Source organism: Mauremys mutica, chromosome 11 (genome assembly GCF_020497125.1).
Source record: "Mauremys mutica isolate MM-2020 ecotype Southern chromosome 11, ASM2049712v1, whole genome shotgun sequence".
NCBI classification, from domain to species: domain Eukaryota; kingdom Metazoa; phylum Chordata; order Testudines; family Geoemydidae; genus Mauremys; species Mauremys mutica.
Window position 1 is genome coordinate 73,802,450 of NC_059082.1, and position 23,027 is coordinate 73,825,476.

The 23,027-nt window shown below is 39.8% G+C and overlaps 2 protein-coding genes across 8 annotated transcripts in view; one reads left to right on the top strand and one right to left on the bottom strand.

Annotated features, from left to right (window-relative positions):
- The window catches only part of C11H7orf50 (chromosome 11 C7orf50 homolog), a 194,947-nt gene that overhangs the window by 33,079 nt on the left and 138,841 nt on the right, over window positions 1-23,027 (bottom strand). The window contains exon 4 of the mRNA XM_044979115.1: window positions 6,551-6,738. Within this exon, the coding sequence (XP_044835050.1) occupies window positions 6,551-6,738 (188 nt within the window). The remainder of the gene's footprint in view (window positions 1-6,550; window positions 6,739-23,027) is intronic.
- Window positions 17,958-23,027, top strand: part of GPR146 (G protein-coupled receptor 146) — a 69,164-nt gene continuing 64,094 nt past the window's right edge. For 4 of the 7 annotated variants that reach the window (XM_044979103.1, XM_044979106.1, XM_044979105.1 and 1 more), the window contains exon 1: window positions 17,964-18,539. The gene's annotated coding sequence lies outside the window, so the exon portion shown is untranslated. Of the gene's footprint in view, window positions 18,540-23,027 lie in introns of all 7 variants that reach the window. The other 3 variants (XR_006572347.1, XR_006572346.1, XM_044979112.1) reach the window with 2 other exon arrangements.

Here is a 23,027-nt window from a genome sequence, read left to right on the forward strand (position 1 = left end):
TATGAATTATACCACCAATTAAAAAAGAATCTAAATATGCTTTAATTTGGTTTAACCGCAATCATAAAAAAAAAAGTTGAGCTAAAGGTTCTTCTTCAGAGGTGCTTCAGAACAGAGAGTGATCTCACTCTGTTCTTTTCTATCTCTGGAGGGAGGGCCAGTGCTTTCCCCTCAACCCTACTGTGTTTGCAGAGAATACCCCCACTGATGTCTTCCCTAAACAAATTTGCTGTATCCTGAGAGAGGGAGGGAGCAGACTGGATGTTAAATTTCTGTTAAACCCAAATTACTCTTTGGGCTCTGGAGGGAAATATCTATCTGTATATTTAGAGTTCCAAAGGATCTACTACCCTCACATCTAAAGTCCTAATACTAGACATTAAGGTAGATATTACTGGCCTCCTCTAGAAGCTCTCTAGGAGTCTGGTGGTAGGAGCCTAGTAACAAATGCCAACTCGTCTTCTGAAAACCAGAGTTATTTCGAGCTGAAACAAGTTTGGCACGACTACTAACAGGCTTGGCCAAGGGTTAGGACACCTTTGATTCTGCTGACAGAGCTAAAGCCTTTGGTTAGCAAGGACTCTAGTTCTAGTGCTGATTGCAGTACTATTGGAATTGACCATCAGTGTCCATGAGATCAGGGATAGTGTTACTAGAATTACAAAATTTCTCCACTCAAACTGAAAATCACAAAACCTGCATTTTTACTTTTGTGGTTTTGGATATGCCCTGTTTCTCTGATATTTCTTTTTAAAATGCTTTATAGTTCTCTAGATACACTCTAAATCACTCTATTGGCCAGGTGCCATGAAAAGAGTGATTCGTTGAGGAAGGTAAAATCTATAAGGGTACAGAGATGATCCTCCTCAGCAAAGTGTTTTGACACTAGATGTTATTTGGTGCAACATGGAGCATTTCAAAGCAGGGGGGAGAAAAGCACTTCCAAAGAACTTTTTAGGTGTAGGTGATAAATGACATCCCAGGCAGGGATGGTTCATAGCTATATCCAGTTAGGGAGATTAACTCATCTCCTTTTCAATTTAGGTGTGTATATGGAATCAGTCTTGGCATCCCACTTGTTTTGGGTAATATCTGAGTGGGTGCTGGATGAGGCCATGTGTGCAGATCCATATAACACCACCTTCCTAAAGCAGGCACAATAGAAAGAACAGCTCTAGGACCAAGTGAGTTGCCAAGACAAAGCAAGTTTTGTCAGACATTTTAGTGCCATGGCCAATCAACCAATTATCAATATCTCTCATTAGCACTCCCATGAGTTGCAACATCCTTTTCTTGCAGCCAAGTAGCACTCAGAAAGGTGCGAATTTCCCCCCAACTTTGAAAGCATCTAAGAAATTAAAAGAAATAATCTCTAAATTCAGCCTTAAAACTGAATCCTCACTGATCACTATAAATGAAGAGCAGCCACATCAACAGGATGGCTTTTGAAACTAAGATCTGATCCATGTTACCAAATGAACACTATAGCCCTCTGTTATTTGCACCCTTTTATATAATCTGGCATATTTTCTAGTCTATCTTCCTATCCTTCTCTTTTCTTCTGTTCCCCATACATTCTTCATCTGTTTCTCTACCTACACTATTTGCTCCTTTCCCTTTCCATGTTCTTATAATCTCTCCACCTCCCCTCTGCATCCATATTCTTTCCCCTCCACACGCCCTCAAATCTCTTCCCTGGTTTCCCTTTGATGAGGAACTGGTACTTGCAGATTATAGACATGCTGGGATCTTCAAACTGAAGAAACCAAGTTGGAAGGAGCTGTCAAAGCCTCTATTTTGAGGGTGACGTGAAATGAGATAATCATGGGGAAGCAGGGGTTTCTTCTCCCCCTTTCTTCTTTTCACTGGCCAAGGGAAGGGGTGATGGAAAGTCTTCCCTATCTTTAGGAAGGAGACTGGTAGGAAATGGCAGAAGCTTTGGTCTGCCTTCTGCTGGTTGAGTCTGGTCTCACACTAGTGAACAGAAAGCAATTCAAAGCTTCTGGTCTGCGACTGGTGCTTGTAAACCCATCCAGGGGACCAGCCCATGAAACAAATACCTGGGTTTCCTCGAAGTCCAGTTTTGGCATATGGTTTGCTAGCTGACACTAGCTTATGAATTTTCCTTTGGAACTGATTTATCTTGATACTTGGCCATTGCATAAAAGCCCACATACCTGTATAATTGTCAGGAGGATCCATAATTTAAAAGGACCAGCAAGTTCAGATAAAATAATTACCTGATGTTTTTGGAAGCTAGAAATGGTCTGGTTAACTTTTTAAAAAATGTTCATGCCTTTCTATACTTCTTGATTTCATCCAGAATTAGAAGCAAAAATATCAAAACACCAAAAGAAAAAAACCCACTCTCATGAGCCTTTTACTGCATCTAAAACCAAGAACAGGAAATCTCATGAGAAAGTCTGTTCTTACATTTACAGACTAATTTCTTTGTCAAACAGGACTAGATATGCTGAGCTTTGGGATGCTTTTCCAAACTAAATATTTTGGTGGCTTCCCCATCACTAGCTCAAATGATCAGTTAATACTAAATATTGACCAACCTTCAAAGCTGTTACCTATTAGGGCAATAGTACACAGCAATTTTATACCTTATAAGATTTTATGACGATTAAAAACACAGTTAAAATGAAAAAAATTAAATGTACACAAAATTCAGATATGACAAAGGCCAGAAAATGTTCTGATCATATCTATGTCATGCACGTTTTTTTTAATTTTTAGACATGATAAACTAAAGATGCAAGCTCAGTCTTATCTTTCAATTTCCAGGCTTTTGTCAGGGCAGCAGCGTGTCACATCTGATATTATTTAAATACAGTGTGTTTTTCTTTTTAATATAACCAAACATTAGGAAACACTGTAATTAAAGTGCTCCTCTTGCTAGTCTGACTTAAATTCCTTCAATTACAAGGCGGCATTGTCATCTGAAATCACTTTAAAGTGTTTTTGGTCAACTAAGGAGCCTTTTAATGAACATCCTTATATTTACAAGGGGTTTTCTTTTTGAAGTCAGCTGAAAAAATAATCTGCTTTAGAGAATATTAAGGTTCATTTCCTGATGGATTTGTCCCTGTTGGCTCACATGTGATCAATGAAATGACTAATGAATTGTACTTCCTGGGAATCCATCTTGGACAGAACTGATTTTACTTGGCTTGTTCTTCGTCATCTTCCCATTTCATTTTGTGCCCTTTATCTATTTGTGAATGTAGTCACCTATCCTGCTTAGGCCTGCATTCATGACAGTGCTGATATGGCCATAGTCTAGGGCTTCCTGCCTTTCATCAGAGCAGATCCTCTGGTGACAAATCACAATTTACACCACCTGAGGATCTAGACCATAATATTTAATATAGTGGCATCTCTTTAATATAGTAGCATAGGATATTATGTTGCCAGGGCCCAGACTTCTCTAATTCCTCTGCCCCTCATTAGTAACAAACTATAGTTCAATTTCTAGCACACTGTGCCAAGCAGTACAGAACTTTCCGAAGGCAGGCAACCAACAGTGTTAATGCAGGATTGCGGGAGGAAGAGGACAAGCAAAAGCACAGTTATTTCTACCACGGAAAGTCTAGCACTGCTGTGCCATGCTGAGTATTATTTTCAATGCAAGTGTGATTTTTTTTATCATTGGGAGATAAAGTAACCAATCAACAGTTACTACCTGCCCCACTCTGTGCATGCCTTATTCCCTCTTATAAATGTTATCCCTTTGTTAAGTCATCTCACCTAGGAGGATGAGGCATGTCTTGGGGGAGAGATGATACGCACCATCAAAGAAAGAGCTCTAACTTGCGTACTGAGTGCTTCCATTTTATTTTCAAATTACCCCATAAAGGTTGCTCCTGAACCAGGGTCTTCTATATAAAGAAGTACTGACAAAACATAAAAAACAACTCTTCTTTTCTTTTCTTTCTTACAGTATCGTTTGAAATGGGTTGACCCATCTCTGGTGAGAATATATTATTTATTCTGTCCCATATAGTAGAACAGCTAAACAAAAAGAACTAATAACTCTTGGAATATGTAAACAATCTCCTCTCTTCTAAAAATAATGATGTAAATGTTCCCATGTGTCTCTAGCATATAGATTTGTATATGAATCTCTCACTGAAGGTTTTCTAATATTTTCCTCTGAATTCCTTAACTTGTCAAAAGAAACTTCATTATAACTACTTGATGTTGATTTCTCTTAGTGAATTCAGAAGCCAGTGTGGTGGTGTGCAATGTTAGGAATATTCTGTAGCTAATGAACTGAAACAACAGTCTCAGCCCTCAGTGGGGAGGTGAAGTTCCACTTGTTCCATAGGAGATTCACCCTGTGCTCAGACAGTTAGGCTTCCAACCCGTTTAGCAACTATTTTATCTCTGGTAGGTCATATTACCTAGAAGGGTCAAAACAAACCCACAACATTCTCCTTTATTTCAAATTTTAAACAACTCTTGTATCTGTGCTACTGCCTTGTCTTCCAACCTATTTCTTTCTTCAGAAGATGAGTGTAGATATTACAAAACACAAGGACTAAAATCATGGCCTCTGTTGAAGTAGGAGTTTTGCCAATGACTTAAATAGGGCCAGGATTTCATTCTAGATGCTCTTGAGGATACAAAACACAGGTATGTTCCTTTGCAACAAATTTAAATTCAGGTTGTTTTGTTGCCCATGTCTAGGGGTTTAGGAAGTTTCCCAAAGGACTAAAGATCAGGCAGATTTTTCTGTAATTTATATTAGTGCAGGATAGCTAACTGGAATTCAACGCTGGAAACCTGCATCGACATGTTTGCTCTGCAGTTCAGCATCTTATGACCTCTTTCTGTTAAGCTTACTAGACACAAGTCAGTGGTTTATGCAATAATCCCCTGGATATCCTACTGCAGTATATATCCACAGGACTCCAACTATTTATTACCAGACCAATCTATGTATCAGCTGTACTTTGACAGCTTCACAGGTAATTTAGTATTAGGCCAAGTGAAACTCTTGTAGTCAAATTTATTTAACTCCAAAGAAAAAATACTCTCAGAAGGTGTCATAACGTACCATCTAAGTAGGCAAAAATCAACAAAGTTAATACTAGAATATTAACCAATAAACCCACAGCTTGTTCCTTTGCTTTCCAATCCTGAAAACCATTATTTCCATATCCACCACTAATACATACACATTCCAGAGTACAGTTGAAACAGATGGTAGCTAGCTGCCAATCCAACTGCAGTTCAAAACAATGGTGAAGTATCCCAGCTGTTTTCCAGATTGAAAATATTATTGTCATTTTGCTATCACTCCATGATGATGTTTATGTAACAAAAATGCACGTGTCCCCCAGTCTGGAATGCAATTAATTTCCTCCTGCCCCACTGAGAGTTGTAAGTTGTAAGTAACCATTCAGACTGTCTGAGAATTTCAGTATTAAGCACTACCAGAAATAGAAAACGGGGGCTATTCCAAGTGGTAACCTATTCTTTGTAACATGTAAATCTTCTGGAGTTTTTAGAGGTGCCATGTAACTTGCAGTTTGGAAAAAAATAAACACTACTTTCCTGTTTATCCATAATGTCTAAGTGGCTGAAGCATGCGATAAAAGTTTCACTGCATTTCTTTTTATTGTAAGCACTGACGTTGCTTTATGCTGGAATTTTACATACAAATATGCTAACTATGGTAAATAACTATTTGCAGTCTGAAACCAATCACTTAACTTGTCATGTAATTATAAACCTTTGGTATGCAAATATAAGGCTTTATAGTTTACGAAGTTTAAAACGAAGTTTAGTGCATCTAATTTATAACTTCCAAATGTCATATATTGCTTTGGGTGAAATTAAGTAATATTGCATGATCTCAAACCATTTAATGTAATTTCATTACATAGAGAGTAAAAGCAACTGTGTCTTTTTTAAAACAATGGAGTAAATAAATAGAACAAGTTCTCCCAATGCAATCTTTTTAGTGACCTTTGTTAGCAAGATCTCAACAATCTTTGAAAGTGCAGCAATTCTAGGAATATTTATACTTAGACTGTAAGATCTTCAGGGTAGGGACTGCCTTTTTCTTTAGGGCTGCTAACTTTCTAATCGAACAAAACCGAACTCCCTTGCTCCGCCCCTTGCCCCCCTTCCCCAAGGTGCTACCTGTGTCCCATCCCTTCTCTGAGGCCCCATTCCCACTCGCTCAATCCCCCCTCCCTCTGTCGCTTGCTCTCCCCCACCCTCACTCATTTTCACCAGGCTGGGACGGGGTGGTCAGCATGTCCGGATCCTAGGCACAGGGGGCTCTGCGTGTTGCCCGCCCCCACAGGTGCCACCCCTGCAGCTCCCATTGGCTGTGGTTCCCAGCCAATGGGAGCTGCGGAGCCAGTGCTCACAGAGGGGGCAGCATGCGGATCCTCCCTGGCTACTGCACCTAGGAGTCAGACATGCTGGCTGCTTCCGGGAGCCGCAGGGAGCCTGTTTTAGCCCTGGGTAAGATATTGTCTACAGATTACTTTTCCTAGGGAGCTTTATATAGGTTTAGGGTTCTTACCTAGTTAAATACTCCAGTGCCAACTCAGCTCCTGATGTTTTTTTGGGCTCTTCTTTCTTAGCAGCAATTCCAGCTTCCCGCATCAGTTTTTTTTCTTCCTTCTTACGCTCTTTCTTTAGTTTTCTTTCCAATGTCCTCCTTTCCTCTGCGGTAAGTTCCTCCGCCTCCTCCTCCACCCTTTTTGTTCTCTGAAATAAAATACAAGAGTAACTTTAATTGAAGAGCTCATGAAATATTTCATACTAGAAACGTCAGGTTGCTAATTTTACTGTATGCTCTGTCAGTCTCCTGTACTGTCAAATGCTACTGTAAATAATTATATTTTAAGCACCAATCTCCAAAATGAGCAAGCCTACAGAAGTTTTGTTCTATGTAGGTTTTTATACCGGGCTCATTACCAGAGAATCTGAGTCCATCCAGTAGTACTTTAAGTGGCATGATTAACATCTGTCACCTGCTGTTTGTTCTCTGCACACACTTCTCACCTTGGGGAGAGAATGAATGAAGTGTTTTGTTTGGTAAGATTTTTTTTTAATATATATATACACACACATGTTGTTATGCGTTTGTATGAGAGGGTTCAAGAAATGTGCCTTGCACTGGAGGCGAAAGGTGGAGAGGTTTGTGATGATCCTTAGCTCCTGTGTTTGGTCTTCATCCTGAAGCTTTAGGTAATCCAGATATCCTGGGCCCAGGGCCACTGAGCACCAAAGACCTTGCACCTTTTGAGTGAAGACCAAGAATTTGAACCTTGTTTGTCTTTTTTTCCCCATCAGTGTAAAGATTGAGTGGAAAGAGAGAGTGTGTTATATTTCATATACTTTATGTATGCCAAATAAATATGTTAGCATGTGATATACTTATGTATTTTGTTATTTGCAATAATTCCATTTTCAGTATGAATAACTGAAGATCTAAAGAAACTTCAATTTCCTCCCCCACCCCCAAGATTGGAGTTTCTTAAGGTTTGCAGATGGAACAGTTATTCATACTGAAAATGGAATTATCAGAAGTAACAAAAATACTTGCGTAAGCATACCACGTGCTAACCTATCCATTTGGCAACCATGAAGTGCATGAAATAGAATACACTGTATTAGGCAGGGAGAATCTAGTCTAAATGCACTAAGAGTACACATAGTAAAAATATGTTACGTGGCAAAAGATCAGGTTTGTATAAAAGATTCCAAGAATATTACGAAATTTTTGTCCATGACAAACTTATAGGCAATAATTCATAGAATCATAGGACTGGACGGGACCTGGAGAGGTCATCAAAGGAAATCATCAGGTTAAAAAATCGTGTGGAGAAAGATTTACATGTGACAAAGTATGGAAGAGGGAAAGTGTGCATATGAGATACTTCAGGGCTCACCAAAATCCTAACACATAGAGGGATCCAAATAACTGAGTGAAGAAGGGAAAAGGAGAAGCTCATTGTTGACATCTGGGGAAGTCTGCACAGAAGTTGAGTGTTTCCTGATGTCTCCTTGTCAATTCTCCATTCTAGTGGTTCTTCAGCTAGGATACACAAAGGCTTCTCTGATAGCCTCCAAAATCCCCAGGCAAGGAAAACCACACTGAAGACAGGGTCTTAGGATGGGGAGTGGTCTACATGAAGCTCTCTAGTCACATAAATGATTTGCTGCATGAACAGAGAACCATTACTCTGTCCTTTACGTTTCAGTTGTGGGAAGAAAGGGCAGAGCCAGCATTCTTGACCTCTTGAGCCTCTTCTGGCCTATTATATTCACCGCCCCTGCCTGGATCTGTAACTTTCCTGAGTTGTCAAAAGTAAAGTGTGTGTATTTAAGAAGTTCATTTGCAAAGCATGTGTTCCTTATTGGAAAGGTGTCCCCAAAGACTTAGACTATGAACCAGAGTCCCCACAGGGTAGAACCCTGGGGTGAGTGTGCATAAGCAACTGAGGAAGTCGGCGGGTGGAGTGGGGAGGAGATGGGGGCTCAGTATTGGCTCCAGGGCTTCGGGCAGTTGGATTGCAGAGTCCCATATCCCAAGAAGGGGGCCAGACGGTGAGTCTGCATCCTGGGAATGTTCCTGATAGGCCAGAACTAGAGACCGTATCTGGACTCTGCCCAGGCCCAGCTGGCTCGAAAGCATTTGGGATTCAATAGTTAAGTCTGATTATAAACAGCCTGGTGACCATCCGGTAGGGACTCAGCCAAGTCTGTAACAGGCTCTATAATACCCCCTTTAGCTTTGAGAAGGCATTTATAACAAGAGATCAAATTTGTTAAAAAAGAACCCTCCATGAGGAGAATTTCAATTGTGTACCTACAGTCTCAAAGTACCTACAGTACCATATTTGCAAAGCAGGGAAAAAATAATTCCAAGGGACATAGTTATATCTATATACCATAGCATACAGAGCCAAACTGAACACATCTGCCAACAATACAACTAACTATTCTCTGTGCCTCCTTTTTACCAATTATGAGTATAAGGCACCCAAGACTGAAACTGGAATTGCACAAAAAGATAACCAATTACAATAAAAGACTGGTTAAATTACACTTCCCTAATAAGGGTCAAACCCTCAATCAATGAATGTTTGAGAAGTGCTTTAAAATGAAAATCACAATGTAAAGGCTAAGTAGCATTATTATTTTTACATGCAGAGAGAAGGAGATGTTAGATAAAACAATACCTGTACACAACCTGATTTGCCAAAGACACCTGCTGAAAACTAAACATTTTTCTGTCTGGATTCACATATCATCCAAGTTTACTCTGACCCATCTCCCCAACCTGGTGCTTTCAAAGACTAAACTGATCTGAACAAGACAGAGACAGAAAACAGATATTTGAATAAATGAGGGAAAGTCTAAGAAAGGAGATTTGCTTTGTTCTCTCAAATATTTTCTTGAGCAGAAGCTGCAGCCAGCATGCACAGGTACAAACACTTAGAAAAATCAAGCAACTTGAGCATGCACTGCATTTGTATTGAAGAGGTTTTGTAACTCATACTAAAAGGAATTAGTATCTAGGATGAAGGTAATTATTTTACAGGAAGAGAAGTTTTCACTTGATAAGCTGCTGTAGTATTTACTAAAATAACAATCTAGCCGTGCAAAATCTAGGAAAAACATAGTGTGGAGTCATTCCTAAAATGTTTGTGAAAGATTACTATAGCAGCTGTCCAATTGAGGACACACTACGTTTAATCTACGTTTAAAAATAATGTAATGAATGTGTTTTCTTTTCTCCTTGAGCCATGAAGCTTTCAAATAAAGTGACTGTGGCACGTCATTAGAATAGTTCTGAGAAAGAGGCCTCTTGCGTCCATCCGCATACTTACAGTAAATGCGTATCTATCTTCCCTTCCCCCACACATTCCACACATTATCAAAAAGCTTTTTATCCCTCTCCCGACTGCTCTCATAATACAACACAAGTTGCTGCATCCATGTAACTAGGTCTAAATACAAAATCCCAGTCACTGACACTTGTTTCAAGCGTAACAATTTTCACTCTTCGGTGCCATCTGAAACAAAAGCACTGTTCTCCCTTTAGACTGGAATTTATCCTGTGTTAAGAGAGTCAGAGTTTATACATCAAGGTACCTTCTGGCAGAACAACCTATAATCCATTCTGATTAAAACATGATCCACTCAGGCTTCTGTTCAAAGTTCCCAACACATTCACTATAAACATGCTAGGAATTTTATAATTCACAGGATCTTTCTACTTACACTGAGCTTTAACCCTTTCATACTAGCTTCATTGGTTTTTATAAATATATTTACTGTGGAAGCCAGGCGTTTCAGTCTTGCTAATGAACATTTGTATGCAATCTAGCTGCATACCGTACATTAGATTTAAGTATCTAAGAATGAGTGCAAACCAAAAAGTCATAGACCAACATTTTCAAATGAATTTCAAGGAGCATCCCTCCTCTCAACCCCATCAATACCCCCTACTGCCTGCCCCCAACACTCGGGCCGCTAAATCCACTGCCCCCTCTCCAGCCCCACCAGTACCCCCAGAGCCATCTCCTTCCCCCACAACTAATGCCCCCATTCAATCTCCCTGCTGACTATAAAGCATCCAAGACTGAAACCAGAATTGCATGCACAGATAACCTATTATAATAAAACACTGGCTAAACTACACTTCCTTGGTGTCTTAATATGTCATTCAATGAATGTTTGTGAAATGCTTTACAATGAAAATCATTGTGTCAATGCTAAGTATCATTATTATTATTTACATGCAAAGGGAAGGGTATGTTAGATATAATACCTGTATGCAACCTGATCTGCCAAAGACACCTGCTGAAAGCTAAACATTTGTTCTGTCTGGCTTCACATATCATCCAAATTTACTCTGACTCCTCTCCCTAATCTGGTGCTTTCAAAGACTAAACTGATCTCAACAAGATACAGTGGCCGAAGCGGTTCATCTCTCCCTGAACACCCTCATCCACTCCTTCCTTGCTGCAGTCCTGGGGAAGAATGAGTCATGATCCTCTCCCTGAAGTAATCACCCACCCCCAACCTTGGACCTGCCTCTGCCTCATGCTGTCCAGGCTCTGTGACACAACCAAGGCCCCACATTTCAATTCTCCCTGCTCCTCATTATCATAAGCAGAAGCGAAGTATAGGTCACCTACAATACAAGAATCTTGTGCATCACCCACGCATGCACATCAGTCTCTCTCACTGACTTGGGGGGAGGGAGGGAGAGCTGATGCGCATGGGTGGCTGACACACATGATTCTCAGTAAGGTAGTTTTTATATGGGAGGAAATATTATTAAATCGGGAGTCAGGAGTTTTTTGGTTGCAAATGGGAGTCTCCCTGACATACTGGGAGACTTGGGCTATGTCTACACTACCATTTCTGTTGGCAAAACTTATGTTGCTCAGTGGTGTGAATACTCCATCCTCTTGAACAACGTAAGTTACACAGGCATAAGCTGTAGTGTGCACAGTGCTATGTCTCCTGCTGCTCGGTGCGGGTGGTTTAATTATGTCAACAAGAGAGCTCTCTCCTGTCGGCATAGAGCGGCTATACAAGCGATCTTACAGTGGCACAGCTGCATGGATACAGCTGTGTCACTTTTCAAAGTAGCAGCCATGTTAGTCTGTATCCGCAAAAAGAACAGGAGTACTTGTGGCACTTTAGAGACCAACAAATTTATTTGAGAATAAGCTTTCATGGGCTACAGCCCACTTCATCGGATGCATAGAATGGAACACATAGTAAGGAGATATATATACACATACAGAGAACATGAAAAGGTGGGAGCTGTCCTACCAATTCTAAGAGGCTAATTAATTATGAGAAAATTTTTTGTAGTGATAATCAAGATAGCCCATTACAGATAGTTTGACAAGAGGTGTGAGAATACTTAACATGGGGAAATAGATTCAATGTGTGTAATGGCTCAGCCATTCCCAGTCTCTATTCAAGCCTAAATTGATGGTTTCTAATTTGCATATTAATTCAAGTTCAGCAGTTTCTCGCTGGAGTCTGTTTTTGAAGCTTTTCTGTTGCAAAATTGCCGCCTTTAAGTCTGTTACTGAGTGGCCAGAGAGGTTGAAGTGTTCTCCTACTGGTTTTTTAATGTTATGATTCCTGATGTCAGATTTGTGTCCATTTATTCTTTTGTGTAGAGACTGTCCGGTTTGGCCAACGTACACGGCAGAGGGGCATTGCTGGCACATGATGGCATATATCACGTTGGTAGATGTGCAGGTGAATGAGCCCCTGATGGTGTGGCTGATGTGATTAGGTCCCATGATGATGTCACTTGAATAGCTATGTAGACAGAGTTGGCATCAGGCTTTGTTGCAAGGTAGGTTCCTGGATAAGTGTTTTTGTTCTGTGGTGTGTGGTTGCTGGTGAGTATTTGCTTCAGGTTGGGGGGCTGTCTGTAAACTCTCTAGTTCAGACATAAATTGTGCACGAAGATTGGATTTGAATCCAGGTTCCTGAAAGTTTGAGGAGTGGTTCAGATGCAGAGTTTTGGTGTGGTCTCATCTTTATTTAAAGAACAACAAAAATAAATCATGATTTCACTTGTTTTATTTAGATTATAAATGTTTCAAGTTGTCTTTTTCCATCTTTGTAAAGTGACATGATAATTGGTGGTGCTTTTTTTTTTTTGGAATCATATAATAATTATAATGTAAATCCACATATGAGCATGTGATACATTTGTTTGTTGAGGTGATAAATTTAAAATGCATGCAATACATTTGCCTATTTGCAAAGCCTGCTGCTAGCTATTATACCACCTTGGTCTGTGAACTCATTAGGTCTCAATCTAAACAAAGTCAGGCTAGGTTAGCGCTTGAATGAAAGACATCTGGAGAAAACCCAGTGGGTTTTGTGATAAAGGAGGTGACACTCTTCAACTTGGAGTTTTTCCTGAACCAATGCCCTGAGAAGGTGTTAAGGGGCATTTTGCCACCAGATGTGCCATCTTTTAAATAAGACAGACAAAAAAATTCCTAACCATTTGTGCTCACTGAAGAGCCAGGGCACTTTCTGCAAGAGTAAGAAGGGATGCTAGCTCTGATGTCTTCACCAAATTCCTATTTGGGTAACTAGTTTCTGTCTATTGTAACTTAAAACACCCCTTGCATTTGCAATTACATGCAGTTGTCTCTATTTCTTCATTTCTTCTCTTTTGTTGTTCAATGGTGTTGCACTTGTTTCACTCCAGAGGTGGCTACATTTCAATGGTGGGCAAAGTGATTCCTATATATAACTATAAAATAACTTTGTGCGATATTTCCAGATAACAATACTTTAGTAATAAAAATATTTCAAAAATGATGCATTGGGATACTACTATCCATATGAAAATCAGCACTGAGAGTGGCTAATATCATATACTCTCACCTAATTCAGTCACAGCGTTTCAGAAACTGCTTCGATCTATAAAACATGACAACAATACTAAACTTTGTTGATGAAAATGAAAACATTGTGTATATATAAGGAAACCATAAAATGATAAGGGACTAGCTAGCTCTGTACGCAGATAATACAAGATGGAACAATATATCTCTAAGTCACTGATTATAATTTGAAACAGGTCTGTAACAACTAAAAGGCCCTACATGCCGACAGCTACTGAATAGGCTTTGATAAGAGAATTAGTGGTTTCAGTTTAGTTCTTAGCTGACAGATAGTTACATCATAATTGGCAACCTTATCGGCTGACTAAGATGACAGGCTAAGGATTGAATGGGCAAAGAGACAGTAAAATACCATCACCCTCACAGAGATGGTCCTTCTAGGACACCATTGAGGAACATTGATTGGGCAGTGTGGGGAAACTCACACAATACACCGTTCATGCCACAGTACCCAGTGCAACAGCAGCTAGGAACTCAGCAAATCACATAAGGCCATCTACATTGGTTGGCACTAAACCACTTCCTCTCACCAAAAATAACAAAGAGAGAAAAACATTAAAATCGTACATGAATGTTTCCTATTTGGTATAACTTTCCGTCCTACTCTCAAGCCAGTCAGACTTGGGCTGTAGTGGTCTGTCAGGGAGAATCAGTTTCAAAAGTCCTCAGCTGAGGAAGCCCTGCTGCTTATGAGAGTGTATAAAACCAGGAACCAACAACAAGAGCCTCCTAGTAGATCTCAGCTAACACCCCACCATACAATCTATCCAACACAGCTGGCAGATCTTTTACAGCTTCAACGATTATCACCAGCACCTTAAACTGCACTCAGAAATGAAAAGGAAGCCAATGGGAAGACTTGAAGAGCGATGTGCTCATAGTGGCTATTTAGGGGTTGAATAAAATGCTGTGTCAACAGGAACAACTGCAGATTGACATCTGTGAAGCAGGAGAAAGTCAGAAGTGCTTGTCTGTTCATATGCCCATCACTCCAGAGCCCAGTTACACTTCCATCAAAAACTAACAGATGGAAGACCTGGCCAGTAAGATTAATATAATACAGCAGTGTTTCCCAAACTTGGGATGCCGCTTGTGCAGGGAAAGCCCCTGGTGGGCCGGGCCGGTTTGTTTACCTGCCGCACCTGCAGGTCCGGCTGATCACTGCTCCCACTGGCCGCAGTTCACTGCTCCAGGCCAATTGGAGCTGCTGGAAGGCCGAGGGACGTACTGGCTGCCACTTCCAGCAGCTTCCATTGGCCAGGAGCAGCAAACCGCGGTCAGTGGGAGCCGCGATCAGCCGAACCTGCGGATGCGGCAGGTAAACAAACCGGCCTGGCCCGCTAGGGGCTTTCCCTACATAAGCGGCGTCCCAAGTTTGGGAAACACTGTAATACAGTAAACGCAATGCAATTACAATAAGGGTACATCTATGATTAATTCTGTCATGTCTCCCCATAACAAGAAATATATATTTGAAGAATAACTGGTAGAAAGATGTACGGTAGGTTACAGTTTTGTTCCTCGTATTTCCATAGTATAAAGGAGAGGGTGCATTTTAGGATTAGCTGAATGTATGGTTTTAGGTACAAGAGACTGTACTGGACTACACTGCAAAATGAAAGTGGTTTTGCTTTTAACTAGATTTTTTCTCATTACCTACTTTCCAGAATGACCATTAATCTAAAACTCAGGCCACCTGACACTTAGATAATACTCAGGACATTATTGTAAAGGCCCATGATCCTTGCTCACCTGCTTCAGGATTCCCACCTTTGCACTGTCACTGTTGTGTGATGGCAACAAAATGGAGTTTATTAAACTTGTGATCTCTGAAGATGAGACTATGGCTGGGGAACCTAATTTTTATTCATACAGGCTTCCCAGTTATTACAAATTAGGCTCTGGGTCACAACTGTCTTGAGGCTGTGTTCTTTGTTACTTGTTCTGCTTGCCAACCCATTCTATGCGATGTCCTTGTCAACCCCTGGCAACAACAAGCACAAACAGAGCCAAGTGACTGCACATTTAGCTGCTCCATCGTGGCCAAGAACATACAGATTTCTACTGCTGCAGAGTACTGTGTCAGGGCCCCATTAGGAATGTAGGAGAACTACTTGTGGCTCGCGGACTGCAGTTCAGTCACCCTTACAGAACTGGAAGTGATTACAAAGAATGGGGAGGAACAGAGGATGAGAAACAACACAAAGGAGACTCATCAGACACGCAATGCTAAAGACAAGAAAGAGCATCAGAAAATGGCATGAAAAAGGGAGGAAGCCAAATTCACCGTTGATGCAGGTGGATCCAGCTCCACAGAAGTCAACAGAGTTGCACCCTTTTCTGCTAGCACACAGCAGAGGATAACAGGGGAATGGAAGACCATGGGCAAGGATGAAGAGATTTAAAGGAAGTTAAAGGAAGCACCAACACAAGTTCAGATGAACAAATCTTAACATGATCAACAGCGACAAATATACTGAGGACACCACAGATTTCCCCAAAGAGGAAGACGAGAAAGGACTCCCACTTTGCTCCTAGCAGAAGCATTGTATTGCCTTGGTCTTCGGTTTTAATCAGTATCATCAGTGTTATTCCCATTATTTTTAAACAGTGATGCCAAAAGGGGCTTGTTCACACTAGTGACCAAAAATATGATTAATTTCATTTTAAAATGAAGTCTTTTGCCACCCAATTTTAAAGTCAGAGTAGCTAAAACATTCACTGTCTTCCTTCACACTCAAAACACCAAACACTGACAGATTTGTGATCATTTTCCAGCTAAAAAATTCCAACACCTATAAATATAATTTAAAAGATGCAAAGAATCAGACCAAAGTTATACAACTCTCAAAAACACGGTTAATAATGAAAAGGTTGATAGATGATTTAATTGAGGCTTTGCCAAACAATTACACTGTAATTATAACTACAGAAACTATGTAAAAAACCTCACAATCTTACCAACTTCTTTAAACCATTTTCTATAGTTCACCACCTTATGAACAGAGAAAGTATGAGCATAAAGAGCATTTTAAATTTCATGAAGATACAGAAAGCAAACTTAAAATCAAAGTAACTCCCCCGCCCCCCCCCCGTACGCCTTCCAACAGATGGACATTTACTTTATAAAGAAAATAGATTTTTATTGGATTTTTAGGCCTATAATAATATTCTTAGAATCACAATAAATATATTAAAAAATGTACAACCAGTATCTAGACAAAAGAAAAAATATTTTAAAGTGACACATTGTTCAAAGAAATAAACTGCTGTTTCTTTAAAAATAATTTTCATAAAAGTTAAATGGTCCTTACAATCTTACAACTATTGGCAACAGAAACACTGGGATGAAATTACATTAACTTGATTTGGAAAGGTTTCTATAGATGCAGTTCAGGCAGAAAAACCTCAAATAAGTTCTGCATAAAGCCAGATTTAAATGAGAACAAGCTTTTGTATCTTTCTGATCCAGGAAAGGATTCCTTCAGCTATTGTATACCTGAAGGGGTATGCGTACACACAGAGACAAACAGAATCTACTGCATCTCTCAAACACAAGAGGCAGGTATAATTTGCAATTAAAATTGAATTAATCAGGCATGCAATTTCACTGGCATCAAAATGTAGCCAATTAAAAGCTTTAACTATTTAATATATCTGCATACATGCTTCTGAAGAGTACATAAAATGTCATCAATAAGAAATGCTGAATAAGAATTTTTTTTAGTAAATTTAAATTAAACAGAAGAGTTTAAGTGCACATGGGAGAAAAATATTTGCAAAAACTATTATGTCAATTAAATTCCACTAGAATGTATATTCCTTTAAAGTGATATGTACTGAAACTGATCAAGTTCTGAAACCTGAATTAGTATTTTATTTCCCTATTTCTATCAGTCATACTTCAGTGTCATTATTCTGAACACAACACAGGCCTAAGGAACAACAACAAGCAGTCTTGCAAATGCAGCTTTGCTTAGCCTGTAACTATGGCACTGACAGGAATCTGTACCTATCTGCAGTACTATTTTACTTACTCCCTTACCATGGTTTGCTTAATTAAACCAACTCATTCTGATTAAATGGCAATGCAGCAGAAGACAGAACAAGGTCAGAAAAGCATTTTTACCCACTTATTTGGTACTTAGATTTGTAAAATTACTCCATTCTCTGCTAGCCCCCCCAAAGAATAAATTAACAGAATGATTTTAAATAAAAAGAGTCTGAGATTGTTATGGGAACATTTGAACAAACAACAAAGTATTCAGCACTTGCATCACTTAAAGTTATCTCTTTAAGGGTGCGGATAAAATTACCCCAAATATTGAACAGCTTTAGACTTAGGAAAGGTAGAAACAGAATAAGATGTTTTGAAGTTCTTGCTGGAGAAGAAAACAAGAGCTTGGTCTCTTCCAATGAAAGTAGTACCACAGAGAGTAGGCAGGTTGCCAGGCAAGCTCGGCAGCGTGACCGCACTGCATTGAGTTTCTTTAATGAAAGCCAGGAAAGAACACATTACACAGTGTTTCTTCTGAGAGCTAGCTAGCCTCCAGTGATTGAAATCAATAAAAACAGTCGGCATGGGGCCCAGTGGGGGAAGAGAGAAATCTCTACTACAGCGTTCAGTTTGCTTTCCACTTTCTCCGTCTTCCTAAAGTTAAACTTTAAACACCGAGACAAACTACTTCATTTTCAGCACTCAGAAGATTTTGAGAGGGATGGTGGGAAGATAACGTTTTAATTTTCCTTCTGCTTTCTATGCTCCCTCTGCTCTCTTACGGAGTTCAGAAAATGAAAGGGTTGTTTTTAATTTGAATCCTGCCTGGAAGAACTTCTACGGACAAGTGCATCATCCTACACTTCAGAAAAGGGATGAATTTTACAGTGAAAGGATGTTAAGTGGTGAAAGAGAAAAGAAAAAATGGAATCTTATTCAGCAAAAAGTACACTCACTGGCTAGAACGTCAACCACTGCTGTGAAAGCTTCTGAAACTGCATTCAAAAGAGTAAGACCAGTGCAATACACAGTCTAAAGCAGCTGAAACTTATAAAAATACATGCTCAACGCAAAAGACAGGATCACAAGGAAAATAGTGGGTAAGTTGGAGCTGTTTTTAATGATTCAGTCTCTCAAGTTTGAAATCAGCAATGCACATTTCCACTGTAGTTTCTATAAAAAGTTTAAGTGTTTTCTTGTTAACTCAGCTCTTTGAAGACTGAATATTTAAAGTTACATACTATTTAAGCAATTTGATTTATACCATTTTAAAATTCTGCTGGGTCACTGATCTTCACAGAGAATTATCAAATATTCACAGAATATATTTCCTTGGGTTTTTGTGTTTAGTTTTGTTTATTGACAAGGTACAATCAGGCCATTACGCAACTCCACCCACTCCGTGTTCCATGCTCTTGGAGGTCTGTTTGCTATTTTAATTATGAAACACTACAGGGGCCACAAGTTGAAACTGAACTGAATTTGAGAAACTGCCAGTAATGAAGTTCTAATATGGCAGATATGCATTTGTTTGACTTATTTTACAGAGCCCTTAATCATCATAACAGCTACACTACATACCTAAACTGTGTTCTGTGTGCTGATTTAAAACATAAATTATAGCAAATTGTATATATGTTGGTTAGTCTCAACTGACATCAAAATGTACATATAAGGTATCTTTAAAAGGCATTTCTAAATCATTTATTATTACACCCAAGGTGGCTTTTTTTTTGGTTGGTATATTGTTTGAAAAATGTTACATAAGTATACTCAGCACTTAAAACATTCAGCCATAATAACTGACATAGCATTTCACAGGGAGCTACTAGCAGAAAGTGGTGCAGATAGATTACTATTGCAGAAAACCCTTTAGATTATAATGAGACTATGATAAGGGTTCGATCCTGACCACAGCAAGGATGAGCTGAGTATGCATCTTCTTTCATAGTGTTCCAGCTAGCGCTGGAGAGCCACTGTACCTTAATGTGGGGGTGCCCTTTGAGCAAAAGCACCATACATGCCCTCTATGCTGGCTAGCACTTGCTGGTGACAGAAACATATATGCTGACCTATTGCAGGTGGGATGGGGGAGGAACTGGGTTCCTCTAAAGTCCCCTGAGGAATGTGTCGTGTGGGCTGGTGCAATAAGTATCTGCACCCATCCAGCACAATCCTGTAAATTATAGAGGGAGCATGCCTGAAGGACTGTAGGGGTGGAGGATGAGAAGAAGAGACTTTCTGTGCCTTCCCACTTATGCTCCAGCAGGCTGTATTCATCCCTTGGTGCCTTAAAACACGTTCAAAGCAGGGAACCTCATTTATGTCAAGGATGAATTTTAAGGAATACTACATGATGTGAAGCTCACTCTGTTGGAAGCAACTGAAAAATGAGTTTGTTTTTTTTTAAATCCTTTTGGTTAATTTTATTAAGCTAAGAAAACTACACTGGTGACAGTTTTGACGAGCCGTATGACATTCTCAATTATCTTTTATAATCTTCTTAAAAATACAAATGTTTGACTATCCACATTGAAGGATCATTTCTTAAGACAGTGTTAGCTCAGGTTTAGGTCCCGGTCATTTGTAAAGTCATATTTTTTGCATGCAAATGAGGTAATTATATGTGCAGATTAGTAGCTAGGTGTGCAATTATCTGCTTTGCTTGCACAGCTGTGGAATTTTGTTGGTACAACAGGTGCATGCACATTGTGCAGGAGCACCCATTGTTCCTGCTTTGGAAATTCGGCCTTTTATGGCCACTTTATTGTTTCCATTATATGAAAATACAAAAGACATTCAATCTTGCAAGTTACCAGTCTAACAATGGAATTTGGTTAAAGTCTCCATAACTGAACTGAGGAGCTGTTACTTTTGCACAAGTATCTACTTAAATATTTTTTAAAGCACATATTTTTTCAATCAAATGTTGGAAATAGCTTAGGTAACAATTTCTGAGGTAGCAACACATCTTAATTTTTTTTTTCATTGTTCCAATCTTCAGCACCGTATACAAAAAAAGATACTTGGCAGAGCAGCTGGTCAACATATAATTAAGTAACATCCATTAAAAATAAAAGAACATGGTTACATACAATTCATCATAGTGACAATATTGCTAGTTTTTGACACATGCCCAGCTACCCCAAATTCCACTCTTTCTCCTAACCACTCATCCAACAATGCTTTCCTTGTTTTGTCCTTTGCCTCCGTAGGCCACCCTGAGCAAATGACAACACCTAAGGTTAGGGAATGTTGGTGGTCACTCCCACAACAAATGAACTAGCACTTTTTCTATTACTCTTACAGCAAAATACACACCTATACAGAGGGGCCTATGTGCCACATAAGTCCCACTTAAGCCTTCAAAATAGGGCTTAAATGTGACTTAAGTAATACAAATGGTTTGTACTGTCCTTCTGTTTGAGGTGAATTTCACATACCCCTCACCACTCTTCTCTTAAGTAGAAGAAGAAATGGCCTCTAGCTCTCTGAAAAGTCTAAGGCCTGGTCTTCACTGAGTTAGGTTGATGTAAGACAGCTTACATTGACCTAATTGTGTCTGTGTACACACTACAGCCTTGCTCCCGCTGATGTAAGTGCCCTACTACGCCAACATCATAACTCCACCTCCACGAGAGGTGTAGGGTTATTGTCAGTGTACTTATGGCGACGAAGTGTCCATGTAGACACTGTGGGTTACTTACATCGGCTGTTGACAGCTCGTGCTGTCATCTCAGGGCAGGTGGGGGGCTCCAGCGAGAGCCTGGCTGCCCCCAGGGCTCCCCACTCTGAGCCGGGCCGCCCCTAAGGTCCCGGCATCCCACTTGGAGCCAGGCACCTGCCGGGAGCCCGGGTGGCTGCTGAGTTCCTGGTGGGAATCCAAGAGCCCAGGTGGTTGCCATGTGCCAGCAGGGAATGAGGAGTTTGGGGGGCAACTGGGTTCCCAGCGGGGAGCTGCAAACCGAGTTGACAGCCCAGGTTCTCAGCCTCCCACACTGCCCCTCTGACATCAGTGGAAACGCTCCTGGTGAGGACTTGCACCACCGATAGAAGGATGGTAGTGTGGTCATGAACCACCGCAGTAATTACCTACCCATTTAAAGAGCTGAATAACCAGACTTGGCTGAAACACTATATTTGTCTATATTGAGTGGAGAAAGAATCTTATGATGAACTGACACTTCTTGATCATCATAAGACTTCTGGACATCTTGGCCCACATCCTCCAAGGTATTCAGGCATCTAGTCTGCATTGATTTGAATGGGAAACACCGAAATACCTTTGAGGATCTGTGACCTCCTACTTATACTGGTGGTTCATGCTGATGGCATTAGATAGATTCAACTGAGCACTTTCAGTTTGTCCTGTGATGTCATTAAACAGCGGACGGACTCTTAAACTGATTGGTTTTCTGTAGTTTATCTACTTTAATATATAGACAAGCTGTAGTAAAAAATGGTTCGAGAGGGCACAATTTTCTTCTACATACTGAAAAGTTAATGAAGGCATGAGACTGTAATTATTAAATGAAAGATGAAGGGCAGTTTTCTCTAGGCAAGATAGTTTTCTGCAACTGCTGTATACAGAGTCCTGATATTTCACTTAGGAAGAAATGAATTGTTGTTGTAAAAGGTAATGAGTTTCACATTTTTGCATACTTTTTAAAAAGTATCTACTTAATTATTAATCTGTCATCATTAGTCTCAGCTCCAGAATTCAACAGAATATGTAACTAGGAGAAATTAGTGTTCTGGGATTCATTCTCTTCCATCATCTCTCTAACTGTACATCCTTCCACCTAAATTAAGAGAAAGGATTACCTAACTGGAGAGTGACAAATTACTAATTTGAGAGAACCAGGACCTCTATAATTTGATTTATTAGGGACCTTTAAATAACTATTTAAATATTCTACCATTTATTCCTTATAATTACTATACTTATGTGTATTTCTATTTGCCATAGCCCAAATATCAAAGAACCAAAATGGACTAAAAAACAAATAGTGAGGGCAACTTTACATTATGGGAATTCATTTTTTAGCAAAATTAACTTGTTCTATAACCTCCCAATTCACTATTCTACATCTCTGATGTAAATTTCTCACAATAATAGCTAGAGTACAATGGACCTGATTGTCCATTGCCCAGCACATTCAGACCAGTGCAAGCGGCACAAAAAATCCTACCATTGTGAACTGTACCATTCAGAACTACCATACTCACCTTGCACACACTTTACAACAGGATAAATGCCTGCCTGTGGTCCAGGGAGATGGAGAATTGGGGCCAATTTTAATCAAAACAAGGAACTGCTGTGGGAGCATGTTCCAGCATTTACATTTGACTTTGACTATGTCTAATAATAACTGGATACAAGTGATTCAGCCTCTCGCTGCTAATTTTTCAGTGGACATGTTCTGTGCTCAAACATATGTGGTTTCCATGGATTTCAATGGGAACCTTTGAAGCACACCTGAGACATTGGAACTTTAAACTCAAGAAAACAAACACAGCAAAAACTGCTGCTTATGGCTCATGCACTGAGCAAGATTTCTAAGAGTCTATACTAAAGTTTCTTAGAT